Source organism: Meriones unguiculatus, chromosome 10 (genome assembly GCF_030254825.1).
Source record: "Meriones unguiculatus strain TT.TT164.6M chromosome 10, Bangor_MerUng_6.1, whole genome shotgun sequence".
NCBI lineage: Eukaryota > Metazoa > Chordata > Mammalia > Rodentia > Muridae > Meriones > Meriones unguiculatus.
The window spans coordinates 51790951-51808677 of NC_083358.1; the positions used below are offsets into that span (position 1 = coordinate 51790951).

Sequence of the window (17727 nt, forward strand, 5' to 3'; positions counted from 1 at the left end):
GTGTGTGTGTGCTAGTGTGCATGCCCAGTGCACATGCAGAGGACAGAGACCAACACTGAGAATATTTTCTCCCATATCACACCATCTTATTACACCAAACATTCTAACACAATACAATTCAAAGATGGCATTGATTGCTCGGGGACATATGCAATACAGATCTCATGCTCCTGAGAATGAAGACAGACACAAGCCCAGCCTGGACACAGGACACACCACTGACCCCCCTGTGTGTATGTCAAACTACAGGAAGGCAGAACAGCACGGGGGGTTGGGGAGAAGGAGCAGTGTGCATCTCTGTGTTCCTGCAAGGTAGGCAGTAAAGGAATGGGAGACGCGAGGGGAGAGGAGAGAAGACACCTGGGAACAGGAGAGACAGGAGCCGTTGGACTGCTCTCCACTACGACAAAGGACAAAGGCGAGCAACCCATGTGGAGGCAGGAAACCCATTCACGCACACGGCCCTCTGACCACCAGAGCATGCACAGACCACACTCAGTAAGGAAATGTAAAAACCTCAACTTAACAAGTGAAGAAGCTACAGTCTGGAAGGCCAATGGAATTGGGCAAGATAGGAAAAATAATTACAATGAAAGATGAGAGAAGCTCCCTGAGTAGGAACAGCCCTCCACTCCAGGCTGGAATAGGTTAGTTAGCCACTGGAAGGGCCCCGGGTGGGTGAGGCTACCTACGGCAGGCTTCCTATAACCTAAGCAAAGCAAGTGTGCAGGACCCCATCTACTGGGAGAAACACTGCACTATGGCTCATTGTAACTGATTCCAAATGACTTAAGCTTTCTGTAGAAACTATGACTCTACTAAACTCACATTCTGTGCACAGATTTAACACAAACATGCTGCCTGATGCTCTCCTGTGAGGAGCCACAGAGTAATCCTCTAACGGTCCTGGCTGGTATCTGCTGGCCAGCAGTTAGACTTGTAGTATTTTTTCAGGAGATTACGTGCCGCTGTCCGCCAGTTGCTTTTCTCCCACTTATCTCACACACTAAAGCGGGGCCCTGCCCACCAAAGTCCTGGGACAATGGCTGCTCATAAGTCCACCTCGATTTAAACCCTCCACATAATCCTGCGGACATGTGAATGGAATGAGGACAGAGAGTACAAACAGGAACCAGGAAAAAGCCAGCGCTCTGCATCCCTCAGATAGGACTGGAAGATCAGAGGAGCTTCACACATGGGCCGCCAGACTGTCCCGGCCAGCCAGGATTTAGCAGACTCGGCCAGCTCCAAAAACCAACAGTTTGGATTTTACCTTTAAAAAAAAGCAAGCCAATCCCCTGAAGTAGCAGGGATTTATTTCTACAGGAGTGTGAAGGGAATAAAGAGATTTCCTTTAAACACCTCTGTGTCTCCACTGTACCAAAATCTCCTCTCTACAGAGCACAAGGCTCTCAGACAACCACAGAAATTTAAATAAACGTGTGTTTTTCAAACCTCTGGTTATTAACCGGCCTTTGGTGATGGTAAACAATAGGTTTAGCTGTCATATTTTCTCTAGTCCCACAGACAACCTGGGGCTGTTTTGGTAAACAGTCTGATCTGTGAAATCCCTGAGGACTGATCTCTGAGTCATATAGGAAGCCAGACATGAAATAAGGATGTTCATCTCTAAAGAGACACAAAGTGGTCTGACTTTTTGAGTTACATGGCCTCTTTTAGAGGCAGAGTGATAACGCCAAGGTATGGCCATCATTATGTGGGCACATGTGCTCTGTAATGAGCTGCTCCTTTCTATGCCCTCCCCAGAGCATCCAGCACTGAGGGCTGAGCAGAAGGTAAGCCATCACTCCCAGGCCCTGGACTTTATACATGCTAAACCCGCTGTCTCCCTGTGCTGGGCCAGCACATTCCACACTCAGCTCTAGTTTCCCCTCCATGCTCCTTGAGATAGGCTGGCAGAGAGGGACCTAAAGAGGATTCTGTCAGTGCTGTGCTTGGTGATTACTGAGAGGCTTAGGTGCTGGGTTCTGAGTCCTTTCCCCCACTGGACATTAACATTTTCAGCCTTGGATGCCATTAAAGTGAGTGTGTGTGTGTGTGTGTGTGTGTGTGCACGCGCGCTGCGGCTGGTGGCACAGCAGGGAGGCTGGACAGAAGGAAAGCTGAGCACTGGCTGAGAGGTTTAATGAGATTTATTTTCCTATCTAAGGGAATAGGAACCTTTAGATTGTTAACCTTTAGAACACTTTAAATGCCACATAATTCTAAGAACAATGCCACATGAAGGCAAAAGCAAGGACAGTCTTGGTACACTCCCAACATAGGTAGAAAATCTACCCTCTCCTTATTTTGTTTTGTTTTTCAAGATTCTGTGTGGCCCTACCCTGGACTTACTGTGTAGACCAGGCTGACCTTGAACTCACAGAGACACAATGATTTTTTTATGAAGTAGCCTGCTGAATTCATTAAGCAAGAATGCTATAGCATCAGCCATGAATTCCACTGAGAAGCAGGCATTTCAAGAGTTTTCATGGCATTAAGTCGGGAGAGAGGAATGAGTATAAATTCGGACCTTCAAAATGGTCTCCCTCTGTACAATGTCAGAACCCCAGCATGGAAAGAGGAGGGACTCACAAGGCCTTGCCAAGGGCCAGTTTTTCTCAGGGGTGTGGCCCCTGCTGGGTACACTGTGCTCCTGCTTCTCATCTGGGGAGCACTGATTTTGAACACAATGGGTTATTTGACTGGCTCTTTGACCTCCCCCCACCAAGGGAGGAGATGCCCTGCTGGGCCACAGAGGAGGACTTTGCAGCCAGTCCTGAACATACCTGATAAACCAGGGTCAGATGAAGGGGGAGGAGGTCTGCCCCCATCAGTGGACTTGGAAAGGGGCAGGGAGGAGATGAGGGAGGGAGTGTGGGATTGGAAGGGAATGAGGGAGGGGGATACAGCTGGGATACAAAGTTAATAAACTGTAACTAACATTAGAAAAAATGTTACATGGCTGATGCAATATGAACTCTCTCTCTCTCTCTCTCTATATATATATATATATATATATGTTATTGAATATATTGTCAGAGAAAAAGAAGAAGACTTGGGGTTGGAGCCACATCTTGGGAGATAAAAGCAAACACACTAAAAACATGTATAACGTTCTCAAAGAATAATTTTTAAAATTTAAAAAGTAAAAGGGTAAAGCAGTTTCAGGAACTATTATGTGAGACCCATAACTCCATGCTCACTGAAACACAAACTTAAAAATACAGATACTTACCCCTCCACTTGCCCCATGAACCAGAACGCTTTCCCCAGCTCGCACACGGGCACTGCAGAACAAAGCAGAGGCGCCATCACTCTCTCCTTCGAAGCTAACCAAGAGCGGTGCTTTCTATTATCTTTGAGGAATTTCTACACTTGCTTCAGAGAACACCCGAAGAGGTAACACAGCCTAACACGCAGCCAAACTTCCGCCCACTCCAGGCTCAAAGGATGGTCCCGAGAGCTGCAATGAAGACAAACTTTCCGCAGTCAGGAAATGGCACTGGGTGTCTGTTACCGGCTGCAGCCAGGCTGAACGCAGGAATCACACTGCAATGCCTAGCTAAGCCCCAGTCCTTGTGTGTTGATGGAACTTCCGAACCAGAACTGGAGTCCCTCAGTTCCAGGCGTCCCTGCAGAGCGTCCCCAGACAAGTTTGCTGAGCTCAGTCTTTATCCTGTGGCCCAGGGTTCCCCAGGTTACAGCAGGCGGGCTGCTTTTGACCAGTGCTAAGAACATGCCCTTGCTTTCCCACACCTCTAAAATTCAACTCGGACGGATCCCTAAGAGCCAGTGTTGAGTCCCCAAGGTCCCCATGCCGCTCCTAAAATGTCCAGGCTTTTCACCTGTGCTACATTACTGCACTATTTTATACACTGGATGCTAGGAACAAACACCAAGTCACCATGGGGAGCCCTTTACTGCTCACATGCGGACCTTCATGTCATCACAGATGCCTCATGTTCCCCCTCACTGAAGATTACAGAGGGATGGCCCCAGTTTGGAGACCCTGTTCCCTCAGAATGAGAACACAACGGCCTTGAGCTCATGGCTTCCACGCTGCAATCAACAAAGCCTCTCTTACTCTTGCTTACAGATGAGTTCAGGGAGAGAGTTTAAGTGATAAACAGAGATAATGAGTATCCAAAACCCTGATACCTCAAACACACAATGTAGGGAGTAGAATCGCTAACAACATACCCCGAGATAAATACAGCTTGATAAGTGTGTCAGAGCCCTCAAACACGAAGGATACACTTTCCCCAATGTCAAGGCCTAGAGTCAAAGAAAGAAAGGCAGCAAACCTTCTCCCTCATACCCACTGCTCTGCCATGTTGCCTGCACACAATCATGGACCATTGTTATATAACAACGTGACTGGGGAAAAGCACCTCAGAATTGCTCAAGTATCAGTGTGGATGTTCCTGAAACATTGTTTTTGTTGTTGTCTTGGTTTGCTTTTTATATAAAACTAACATTTAACTGACAGTCTTATCCCTTTGCTGTACGGGTGGACTTCATTCAGTCAAGGCAGAACACTAGCAGAGGCAACTGTGCCAGCCGATTGAGGCTTACGCTGCAGCTGCTCCAAGTTTCCATACTGTGGTCCTTGTCTACCAAATTTAGACTTCATACACCTCTACAATTTGGGATCCAGGTCTTTAAAATCATTACTCAATCAATATATGTCTAATTGAATTTAAAAATGTGTGTGCATACAGATATACAGCCAGTAGACAGAAACACTCACATGCCCCTTGCTGATCTGTGTTTGTGATAGTCATCGGCCCTATGCCCTGGGGCTCAAATCATGTTTATTTTAACTCCCTAACTCCTATGGTTTCTAATTACTCAACTCCAGCCTAGCTGTGTTCTGGATGTCGACCTGCAGTCCTGTGTTCCCTTCCCCTTCATCCACCCTCTTCCACATTCAACAGGAACAAGCCCAGAGAAGTACCAGACACCAGGCAGCTCCTATCTGACCTTTTGGCTGTGCCCTCTCTTTAGAGCTGTATTTCCTTTGCCTGATTTCATCTTGCCACCAAAGAGCTCTGGGTTAATCAGAAAACCTGACTCCCTTGAAATAGTTGCAAATGCATAATAAATGTAGAAGGAAATCTCATGACCTTGAACTTTTATACTCTCACCTCTGATTGTCAAATATATAAACCTTCTTCAGTATCCTGCCTCCTACCTACAAATGTTTCCATAATTACATCTTTATTCTTCTAGGTCTCATGTCTGGGCTTCCTTGTGAAGTCTGAAACCCATCCCTGCCTCGGACTGGAATCCTTTCCATCTTTTCTTGCAGAGTCTATTTGCATCCCTCTACTCTTCTACTACATCCTCTCAGTTCTCAACATGGTCATGCCTGGCTGATCCTTCAAGAAAACAAGTAAATAAAACCCTCTTCTAATATTATGGTAGTTTGAATGAGGATAGCCCACATGGGCTCATGTATTTGAGCACTTGGTCCCAGTTGGTGGGATTGTTTGGGATTAGGAGGTATGGCCTTGTTGAAGAAGTGTCATTGGGGGTGGAGTCTGAGGTTTTAAAAGTCTCCCCCCCACCCCATCAACACCTTGTGATAGTGGTTCAAATGTAAGCTCTCAACCACTGCTACAGCACCACAGCTGTCTGACTGCTGCCATACTCCTACCATAACGGTCATAGTCACCTCTGGAATGGTAAGGCTTGATATATACTTTCTTCTGTAAGTGAGTTGCCTTGGTCATGGTATCATATCACAGTAACAGAAAAGTAAGACTACAGTGGTTTGAACAAAAATGGCCCTCTAGCCAGGGCGGAAGCAGTACATGCCTTTAATCCCAGCAGTCAGGAGGCCCAGGCAGGGAGGTCTCTAAGTTCAAAGATAGCCAAGGCTACTCTGTGGCCCCCATCCCCATACTACTAATATATTTGAATGCTTAGTCACCAGGGAGTAGCACTATTTGACAGGATTAGAAGGATTAGGAGGTATGGCCTTGTTGGAGGAAGTGTATCACTGAAGTTGGGCTTGGAGATTTCAAGAGAGCAAGCCAGGCCCAGGCTCACTTTCCCTGCTTGTGGGTCAGGATACAGCTCTTGGCATCATGGCTGCCTGCTGCCATGCTCTCTGCCCTGATGATAATGGAGTAAACCTCTGAGACTATAAAGCAAGCCCCCAGTTAAATGCTTTTCTTTCTAAGAATTGCCATGTGTCTTCACAGCAATAGAACAGTGACTAAGGCAAAGACACATCCCTTCCTCAGAGCATCCGCCAATAGCTCATTCCTGACTCCTATCTTCTGAGAAAAACAACCTCCTCCCAAGGGACTAATTTCCTCTTTCGTCCTCAAAATGATCAAATATCTGTCCCCTCTGTCACAATCTGGCTAGCAAATGACCAGCAGCCAGAAATGACAGTCCAGGTAGGGAGGAAGGTGATGAGAGCTTCCTGCATGTGCAATCAGAGTGCCACTCACCTGTGGAAGAGAGCTCGGCAGGCTGTGAAGTACGGGATGCCCAGTGCGGCCCCCTGTCTGAAGTCCAGTGTCTCCGGCAGGGGGTACACAGTGTCATCTGCTGCAAGGGCAAACTCTGCGTAACCACCAGAGACCGTGTTGGAGCAGAAGACCCTGTCGCCTTTCTGAAACAGAGGTCAAGAAGTACATGCAGCTCTGACTCCTATTATGCCAAGATGGATGAGACCTTTACAACACCACTTTACAGTAAGAAACAATCATTTACATATGATGTCTTCATCTCAGCATCTCATAAACACAACTGAAACACTGAACCTCTCTCTATACCTGCTTTGCGAAGTGGGAAGTTATGAAAAGAAGCATGGAAGGAGACGGGAGAACAGAAGGACATCCTCAGATGGAATTGCAACACCGGGAATGCTACAGCAGCGTTGCTGAGCTTTTACTAAGCCAGACACTGTATTCTTCTACGTAACCACCACAGTGGCCCAGCGAAGGTGCACACTACCATCCCCACTACAGACCAGGACACCACAGTTTCCTCCAATTAAGCAACACCTGGAGATATCTGAAAGAGCCAGCTCATATCCCATTGCCTCTCACAGAAGGGAACAAAGCTCCTGCTAATGGCCACATGCTGCCCTAGCCATGGAAATGGCTGGCCACCTGAACACCTGGCCTACATCTTTAGAAAAAAGTATGCAAGAAAGTGGACAGGACACAGAATAGATGAAATGCTGAGCACCAGTGGCCTCGGTATCTCAAAATGGCCCTATAATAAATAAACAGGAAAAGCTAACAGCACTGTGCTCCAGGATGGATGTGGAAAAGCTTCGGAAGGAAACTGCAAGCCGAAGGCGAGTGTGGCCACTGCACAGTGCTGTCTGTGAATGGTCAAGGTAGACTCAATTAGGATGAATCCCAATTTTGTGGTCTGAAAACAGGCCTGGTTGATTTTGGTGTGATAGAGAATGATTTAGGTACAAAACTTTAGACTCTCCTGGATAGGAGAGGTGGTATTTTCTTCAAGGTTGATGAATAAAAATGAGCTAAACATTTTGAACATAACTTTTGCACATGGCTCTCCTGGTTGTTTCATAACTGTTCTTACTATATGTGGTTTATTATAAATAAATAAAGTCCATATGCATTTGAGAAATAGAACTCACCAGAAGGAAAGCATTGCTTCAGAGTTCTGTGAAGGATATGAACAGTGACACACTGCCCCAAATCTTAGGCTGACACACCTCTAGGAGGAGGGAAAGGAAGACACACCATCGTAAAGTATGCAAACATGGTAAGACAGGGCAGAGAACAGGAAGAGAAGGAGTCTAACCTGAAGAGACGGAAGAAGCTCCACAGGGCAGGAGTGTTTGAGGCAGGCCTAAAATTCAGGACAATCTGAAGAACAGAGCTAGAATGAGGCACACTGTGAAGGAAGCCAGATGGCAACAGAGAGGGCTCAGAGCAAATGCGGAGACGTGACAAGCATTTCCTCCTGCTCATACAAACACGTAGTTCTCACCTCAGAGGGGGTAAGAGTTCATGCTAGATCCTCAGCCTGGGAACAGAGATGTAAGTCAACTCAAGAGCTATATTCCAAAGCGCTAACAGTTTCATGAAGTAAAAGAACAAAAAAAAAAGCCATAAATCAAGGCACTTTTCAAATACATTAGTGGGAACATCATGGTAGGCACATAGCAGAGCAAGGAATTCTCTGCTACTGGCCATAGATGCTGTCTGATGGTATTCTTAGCACTGGGGTTGGTGGGCTGGGCTGGGCCTTACACACCTGCTGTCACCAAGACAGTCAGCCATCAGTGGCCTCAGCTTTCGATAGACTGAGGACAGGCTTCCTGGGAAAAGACCAGCAGGACACAGCACTCCCCCAGGGGAGGCATCTGAGGTGACGGGCATATCTTACACCTGCCCTGTTTAAAAAAAGGAGCAGCTAGGTGCACAGGACTATCAAGCCCTTGAAAAGTCACCACTGTGACATAGGAACTTACTTATAATGGGAATTTATTTGTTTGATTTTCCAAATGTTGGCAGCGAGTACCATTTCAGACAGTCCCGGGTCTTAGTTGAATATTCAAAGCTAAAGACATTGGGCATGAGAAGAGAAAAAGAGGTTGCCTAGGGCTGTGGATTACTGTGGGAAAAGAATGAATACAGAGAGCAGAGATCTGGCTGGGATTGAGAACTTGAGGCAACAGGATCAGGGGAGCATCCAAAGAGCAAGGATGAAAACATAAGGATTCTCTAAGAAAGGGACACAGAACAGATGGCAAAGTGAAGGCTGGGTTTTGTTTTTCTTGTTTAAGAAAAAGTTAAGAGAATGAGAGTGCCAAATGTCAAGGGAAAGTGAAGAAAGATAATGACATAAAAGGGTCCATTGAGTCTGGGAGTCTAGAGACCATCAGTGGCATTAGCAAAAAAGATTTAGAGATGCTGTGGGCACAGACTGCCATGACTGAGAAGTGGAAAGCTGCAGGAATCTGTCCACTCCTTGCATGGGGACACATTATATTTCTCTTACTCAGCCCGTTTTTGGTAACTATGGTGGCAAAGTTGAGCAGGTTAAGAAATTAAGAGCGAAGAAAGCAGGCATAAACGTGCTACAAAGGCACCATCCATGCTGGGTGTGTCTCTCGGCGGGACAGTAAGGACAGCCCTGATAACAGCCCTGCTCTTAACTCCCAAACTGCACAGTGACTTTGCATATGTTCATGCTTTATTTCCCCCCTAAAGAGTTAAGAAATTCTGTCTGCATATGACAAACGTTGGGCCATCTGTCACACCCCTATATTGTTTTCTTCACTGACACATTTCTACTAGACTAAATGGACCACAATGCATTCAGGAGTTGTGGTAACACAAAAATTACTCAGGATTGATTCCCAACAGACAAACAAGGTCTCTGGATAAGAAATAGCTTCTTTTTTAACTAGGAGTTCCCCAAGTGGCAGAAAATGTGAAACTAGTATGTTTTAAAGCTATCAATAAATTTCAGAAGAATGTAATTAAGTCAAAATAGAAATAATTGAGAATAGAATACCTTGAAAGCAGATACACTGTCTCCAACAGATTCTATGACCCCAGCCACATCCGTGCCTGGAGTGTAGGGTAAGACGGGTTTCCGACTGTAGGCACCAGATCGAATATATGTCTCCACTGGGTTGACACCACAGGCGTGGACTTTGATTAGAACCTGTAATGACAACACAGTTCAGTTTACATAGAGCACTGAGGCACGGTCTTACAATGATGCTGTAAGGATAATGATGGAGCTAGAAAAACTGAGACAATGAAGCAAGACCAAAGGAGCCCCTGCCCTCAATAAGCCGGCCTGCATCCTAAGTAAGAAGTAAGGTAGACTGACTTTTACATTATTTAAAACTTTATGGAAACAATGAAAGATACTTAAAAGGTGCATTTCAAAGACCTCTCTGTGTCCATCAACCCACTTCCTCTTCTTCTGATACATATAGGAAGTTCATTATTTCCTGATGTGTCAGATAGTTTTTAAAGTCAACTTAGCATACACTATAGCCATCTGAAAGCAAGGAAACCCAGTTGAGAAACTGCTTCTATCAGGTTGGGCTATACAAACTTATAGGGTGTTTTCTCAAACAGTGATGTGGCAAGGCCCAGCCCATTGTGGGTGGTGCCACCCCTGAGCTGCTGGTCCTCTCAGTGCTATAATAAAGCAGGCTGAGCAAGCCATGAGGAGCAAGTCAGTGAGCAGCACCCTCCATGGCCTCTGCATCAGCTCCTCTCTCCAGGTTCCTGCTTTTTTTTTTTTTTTCTTTGAGTTCCTGCCCTCACTCAATGATGAACTATTATGTGGAAGTGTTAGTAAAATAAACCCTTTCCTCTTTAAGTTCCTTTTGGTCAAAGAGTTTCATTACAGCAACAGAAACTAAATAAGACCTTCACTGTAAGAGTCACAGACTCTGCAATGGTAAGCCCCAATAACTTCATTCTAGAAGTTGTCTTGGTCATGATGTCTCTTCACGGCAAAAGAAAAGTAAGACCCCCTTCACAAATGAAGAGCCAAGGGGCTGAGATGGAGCCATAGGAAAGTGAGTCAAAGTATAGAGAGCCACTTGCAGGCCTGGCCCAGTGACGACTTTTACTTCCTGGAGAACTCCATGCTAAAGTCCACAAAGCTTACAACAAAAAAAGCCTGGTCCCCACACCACTTGTGGAGGAGGGCTCCACCCCCACCACCAGCACAGCCACAATTGGAAAACAATCTTATGTTGCTGCACCACCAAGACTTGGGGCTACATCTATGAAAGAAGCAGAGTGTGGGGGCTGGGCGTGTGTTAGTAGAATACTTGCCTAGCGTGCTGGACTACCCAGGCTTGACACCCTGCATTGCAGAGAAGCTCTGTTTACTTCAGCACACCCGTCTCTGCTATAAGAGTATACGAAGTCCAGCAGAAGGAGGTCTTAACATATAAGTAGAAACTCTGGAGGAATGGCGGAGGGGTATTTTCAGGTAAAAGAAATGCATGCAAAGTTGGAATGAGAGTCTCTTGGAGAAACTGTATAAACTTAAGGTTGTTAAAATCTACTAAGTGGGAATCAAGACCAGGTAAATCAATTAAATAGTCCTATATCCCCTAAGGAAATAGAAGCAGTTATCAAAAGTCTCCCATCCAAAAAAAGCCCAGGACCAGATGGTTTCAGTGCAGAATTCTACCAGACCTTCAAAGAAGAGCTAACTCCAATACTCTTCAAACTATTCCACAAGATAGAAACAGAAGGAACACTACCAAACTCATTCTATGAAACCACAGTCACCTTGGTACCTAAACCTCACAAAGACCCAAAAAAGAAAGAGAATTTCAGGCTAATCTCCCTTATGAACACTGATGTAAAAGTACTCAACAAAATACTTGCAAACCAAATACAAGAACACAACAAAGATATCATCCACTATGACCAAGTAGGCTTCATCTCAGGCATGCAGGGGTAGTTCAATATACAGAAATCCATCAATGTGATCCACAATCTTAACAAACTGAAAGATTAAAAAAAAAACACGATAATCTCCTTAGATGCTGAAAAAGCATTTGACAAAATACAACATCCATCCATGTTTAAAGTATTGGAGAGATCAGGGATACAAGGCAAATATCTAAACATAGTAAGGGCAATATACAGCAAGCCTATAGCCAACATCAAAATAATTGGAGAGAAACTTAAAGCAATCCCACTGAAGTCAGGGACAAGGCAAAGCTGCCCACTCTCTCCATATCTCTTCAACATAGTTCTGGAAGTCCTTGCTAGAGCAATAAGACAGTTATAGGAGATAAAGGGGATATAAATTGGAAAGGAAGAAGTCAAAATATCACTATTTACAGATGATATGATAGTATACCTGAGTGACCCCAAAAATTCTACCAGGGAACTCCTACAGCTGATAAACACCTTCAGCAAAGGGGCTGGCTACAAAATCAACTAAAAAAAAAAAATCAGTAGCCCTCCTGTATACAAAAGACAAAAGGGCTAAGAAAGAAATTAGAAAAACAACACCCTTCACAATAGCCACAAAGGACATAAAGTACCTTGGTGTGAACCTAACCAAGCAAGTCAAAGACTTGTATGAAAAAAAAAGTCTCTGAAGAAAGAAATAGAAGAAGATATCAGAAGATGGAAAGATCTCCCATGCTCATGGCTTAGCAGGATTAACATATTAAAAATGACCATCTTACCAAAAGCAATCTACAGATTCAATGCAATTCCCATCAAATTACCAACACAATTCTTTACAGACTTGGATAGAAAAATTCTCAACTTTGTATGGAATAACAAGAAACCCAGAATGGCTAAAACAATCTTCTACAATAAACAACCTTTTGGAGGTATCTCCATCCCTGATCTTAAGCTGTACTATAGAGCAACAGTTATAAAAACTGCATGGTATTGACATAGAAACAGACTAGTGGATCAATGGAACGCAACAGAAGAACCAGAAATAAATCCACAACTTATGGACACCTGATCTTTGACAAACATGCCAAAACCATAGAATGGAAAAAAGATAGCATCTTCAACAAATGGTGCTGGTCTAACTGGATGTCTACATATAGAAAAATGCAAATAGATCCATACTTATCACCCTGCACAAAACTAAAGTCCAAGTGGATCAAAGATCTCAACATAAAACCAGACACATTAAATCAGTTAGAAGAAAAAGTGGGGAAGACCCTAGAACTCATTGGTACAGGAGACAACTTCCTGAACAGAACACCAACAGCAGAGGCTCTATGAGCAACAATCAATAAATGGGACCTCATCTTCTGTAAAGCAAAGGACACTGTCATCAAAACAAAATGAATGTCTACAGATTGGGAAAGAATCTTTACCAATCCTCTATCTGACAGAGGGCTAATATCCAGTATATATAAAGAACTAAAGAAGTTGAAAAGCAACAAACCAAGTAATCCAATTAAAAAATGGGGAACAGAGCTAAACAGAGAATTCTCCAAAGGTTGTGGAGAAAAGGAACCCTTCTCCACTGCTGGTGGGAATGTAAACTTGTACTCTGAAAATCAATCTGGTGCTTTCTCAGACAACTAGGAATAGCACTTCCTCAAGATCCAGCCATACCACTCCTAGGCACATATTCAAAAGAGGCTCAAGTATGCATTAAGAACATTTGCTCAACCATGTTTGTAGCAGCTTTATTTGTAATAGCCAGAAGCTGGAAACAACACAGATGCCCCTCAACTGAGGAATGGATACAGAAATTGTGGTACATCTGCACAGTGGAATATTACTCAGCAATGAAAAACAAGGAAATCATGAAATTTGCAGGTAAATGGTGGGAACTGGAAAGGATCATCCTGAGTGAGCTATCCCAGAAGCAGAAAGACACACATGGTATATACTCACTCATGTAGACATATAATATAGGATAAACCTACTAAAATCTGTACATCTAAAGAAACTAATCAAGAGGGAGGACTCTGACTAAAATGCTCAATCCCCATCCAGAAAGGCAAAGAGGATGGGCACCAGAAGAAGAAGAAAACAGGAAACAAGTTAGGAACCTGCCACAGAGGGCCACTGAAAGGCTCTGCCCTGCAGACTATCAAAGCAGATGCTGAAACTTATGGCCAACTGTTGGGCAGAGTGCATGGAATCTTATGAAAGAAGTGGGAAATAGTAAGATCTGGAGAGGACGAGAACTTCACAAGGAGAGCAACAGAACCAGAAAATTTGAACACAGGGGTCTTTCCAGAGACTCATACTCCAACCAATTACCATGCATGAAGATAACCTAGAACCCCTGCACAGATGTAGCCCATGACAGTTCAGTGTCCAAGTGGGTTCCATAGTAATGGGAAGAGGGACTGCCTCTGACATAAACTGATTGGCCTCAGAAGATGACAATGTAGCCACTCCTGATAAGATCAGAAGGAAGGAGAGGGGGACCTCCTCTATCAATGGACTTGGGGAATGGCATTCGTGAAGAAGAAGGAGGGAAGGTGGGTTTAGGAAGGGAGGAGGGAGGGTTTTATGGGGGGATACAAAGTGAATAAAGTGCAATTAATAAAAGTTAAAAAAAAATCTACTACACCGGTGATACGAAATCAACCTGGAAAGATGAGCTATGATCAAAGTAAAAAATTTCTCATAAGGCTTGCTAAGGATATTAGAAGGGGGTATGGAATGTGCCTTAATAAATGTATACAACTTGAGTCAAAAGGCTATTGATAAAAATCGCTAGAGACAATTAAATTCCAGTTCAATTCTCTTAAGTCCAAAATAGTCGAATTATTAAGGCCAAGGGGAAATTACTTTCCCACCATGTGAAAAATAAAAACCATGGAGGTTCATGATAGCAGAACTTATTCAGAATTCCCATGACTCCATTAAAACCCTGTTATTATATTACAAGGCTGATTTTCAACATCAGAAACTTGGTGGTAGCCAAAAGTTACTCCTTTTCAAATGTCTACTTGACTAATTTTATGTGCCTTATTCTGTCAGGGTTCACACAGACAGTTAGATACTGTCCTGTTTCACAATCTGCAGGTCACTGTGCATCCTCTCTGGGTGGGCATTGCTGGAACTGAATAGTCATTTCCACCTGATGGCCTTGTGGGACAGGAACCGCCACGTCTGACCGGAGTTTCAGCACTTCTGGTCCACCAAATTCAAACACTCGAATAGCCCTCATCAACTTCTGGGTAGTTGCCATGGTGACCTAGAGACTGAGAAAAATTAATATAGCATCATAGTGTATCTAGGGTATCACTGTTTTCTCACCCCCAGAGGACACAGATCAAACAACCTTCCAAACAACAATTTAAGCTTGCAGCTTACCACTGATCTCACTTCATGTTTAAGGAGCTTTCATCTCAAAAGTCCTTCAGCTACAAAGCAAAACATCCATACTACTTCCTATGGGATTCAGTGCCTTCAACAAGGGAGTTAAGCATGCAAACAGAAACATCTGGACCAAATAGGACATCACAGCTAATGTTTGCTTTTGCTTAAGCTTGGCCTGCAGTGTCAGAAATTTACGAACTAACATTAGATGTAGGGTTCTTTAATCAGATTATGAAATGTTGCAAACAGACAGAAAAACAAGGAGTAAACACATTTATGCCCAGCTTCTAACAAGTGAACCTTTTAACCTAAAGCAGTATAGACATAATTGAAGCCTATTGCCTCTGGGCCAAATTTCGAGAATCAATCAATTAGTACCATAAATTCAATGCCAGAGAGCTTGTGCGCACTTAGGGGCAATGCATGCTATTGTTTTGTATACTTAGTAACTTTACTTAGGTTGATTTGTACTGAATTGTTGTCTTTCCTTTTCCCTTTTAGCACTAAGTTTTTTAAATTTATCAGATTATAGAAACATTAGACTTCCTATAGTTTTTATTACATTTGTTTATATGTGCATATGAGCATGAAAGGAGGTGTGGAGGTGAGTTTTCTCACTTCTCCATGTGGGTTCTGGAATCAAACTGAGGTGCCTAGCTTTGGCGGTAAGTGAACCATCTCCCAGCCCCTCTGAAGTTCATAGTAACAAAAGGAGAAAAGAAAATGAAACCTAAAAAACAGTGTAGCTGTTTATACACTAAAAAGGCCCCGGTAACCTTCCTGCCCTCCCGTTATTATTAAAAGGAAGAGTAAACTAAGTTAAAAATAAACGCTAAGAAAAGCAAAGCTAATTAGCATACGAAATTACATACCTGGAAACCCCATACTGCTAGAGATGTGATGAGCGGTTTAACTGTATGCCTGTAATTTTAACTACTACTTATCACAATTTCTTTAAATAAGTCAAATGAAACAGTTAGATTCTGCTGCCACCTAGGAGGTGTTTGTTAACACATCAGAGATGTAAGACTCAGAACCTGAGACACAAATTCAGAGACCTCTCTCCAGTCCAGAAAACAAGTCAAGCGCCACGCTACCCCAGCCCTGCACTGTCACTACTCACACAGGCGCGCTTTCTCACGGTTAACTCTGAGTGTTGCCACGTGCTGCTTACATCCCTGGAGATGGAAACAGCAGCCTCCATGTCCTTACAGGGCCTCAGCTACAAACTAAAGTGCACAAAGGTAGACACAAAGAGACAAAGGATGACGTGGGCACCCGTGGGTTGTAAGGCGTCAAGGAGCGTGGGTGAGGGGGTACTTTTGCCTTCATGGTGCTGGTGACTCCCCACCAACCACACTGGAAAGCCTGTGAGGACGACTTCCTCACAGCTGGACGGACGGAAACCCTCTCCAGTAAACCCTCTAGTACCTTCTGGACAACGAGGCAGAGCACAGTTAAAACAGAGTTGTACATAGCTGTCCGGAGTACAGGAGTGTAGTGGCTAGAGCATCAAATAAGGCGCCAAAGATGCCATCCTTCTGTAAGGGACACCAGCAGTCAACAGTCTTGACCTCAAGGGTCTCTCTAAGTAAGAAGTCATGGCTTTCTGCTGCAGGTCACGGCTGTTACACTCAGAAAAGCACATAGTGATAGTGAATTACTGTGCAAAACCCAGGAAAGGTAAAGGATGCTAGGAACTGTGTACACACATACACACTGTCTCTGTGTGTCTACTCTTTGACTCTCTCACACACATTCTGTTTGTCTCTGTGTGTCTATCTTTGACTCTCCCACACTCTGTATCTCTGACTCTCTATTTTTGACTCTCATACACACAGGAGATACTTAACTCTTTTTCTTTGTTTCCTTTCTTTACTAGGCTGTAGTGAGAATCTAGGCCGTTAAGTATGCTAAGCATCTACAGCTGGGCTCTACATTCAGATGTGGGCTTTTCTGAGGGTCTGGCTACATGGACCAGGTTGGCCTTGAACTCGCTACGTAAACGATGCTGGTCTCCAATTCTTAATCTTGCTGCTGTGATAACAGGCACACACAACCTCACTCTTCTTTTCCACTTCCAGTTTCTATTTACTGCCTCTGTATCTATTTCCCACACATCTGTCTTTCCAACAACATTATTACCTCAAAAAGACTATAATAATAAAATCAAAATTGTTCTAAACCAGGGTCTGTATCTTGTTGCTAACTCATTTGTTTTTCTTACATTTTGAAGGGAGGAGGGAGAGGAGAAAAGGGAAGGAGGAAGGCAGTGACTTCTCTTCATTCTGTCCTGAGTCTGAAAGACTGCCCTCACCCTAATACTTCGAAAAGAGGGCTTGGCCATGGCAGCGCCACCTCCTGCCCCTCCTGACCTTATTCCTCACTGAGCCTTTGCATTCTGACTGGTCAAGCTCCAGTCTGCACTCACTGCTTCTGAACTCAACCACAGTATCATCATCCACTTCATAACACTGGTGCTGTATCAAAAAGAATCACAGGGAATAAAACAGCAATTATGAAAATCCTTAAGCCCACATAATACCCAGCTTTCCCCAAAACATACAGTTTTTTGTTTTTAAATCTCCATTCATTTAATTCTCTTCACAATGGGCACAAATGAAACTATTACCTTGTGCAGAACTAAAAGCCAAGGCCCCATTATATGGGTGAGAAAACACAAGAAGCTCAGAGACTCAGACACGTCACAGAGGTCATGTGGAGGTAGAATCCCAGGCCAGTGCTTGAAGTGTTTTATTAACTTACAATCTTCCAGATTCACTTTTGGAAATGTCGGCATAGATTGTCTTTAATTTCTCTGAAATGAATTCTGGAATGTCTGAGAAATTAGGTATGAAATGTCACCAAGCTACAGGCTGGGGCACATATCCTCTACGGCATCTACTTG

General features: G+C 43.9%; 1 protein-coding gene across 8 annotated transcripts in view; it reads right to left on the reverse strand.

The window, feature by feature from the left end:
* Cryz (crystallin zeta) overlaps positions 1–17727 on the reverse strand; it is a 31868-nt gene that overhangs the window by 11955 nt on the left and 2186 nt on the right. For 6 of the 8 annotated variants that reach the window (XM_060392456.1, XM_021626755.2, XM_060392451.1 and 3 more), the window contains 4 exons: positions 14578–14701; positions 9526–9678; positions 6468–6631; positions 3239–3290 (listed from right to left, as the gene is read on the reverse strand). In XM_060392456.1, the coding sequence (XP_060248439.1) occupies positions 3239–3290; positions 6468–6631; positions 9526–9678; positions 14578–14688 (480 nt within the window). In that variant the 5' untranslated portion in view covers positions 14689–14701. Of the gene's footprint in view, positions 1–3238; positions 3291–6467; positions 6632–9525; positions 9679–14577; positions 14702–15942; positions 15968–17451; positions 17613–17727 lie in introns of those variants that run through there. The other 2 variants (XM_060392457.1, XM_060392455.1) reach the window with 2 other exon arrangements.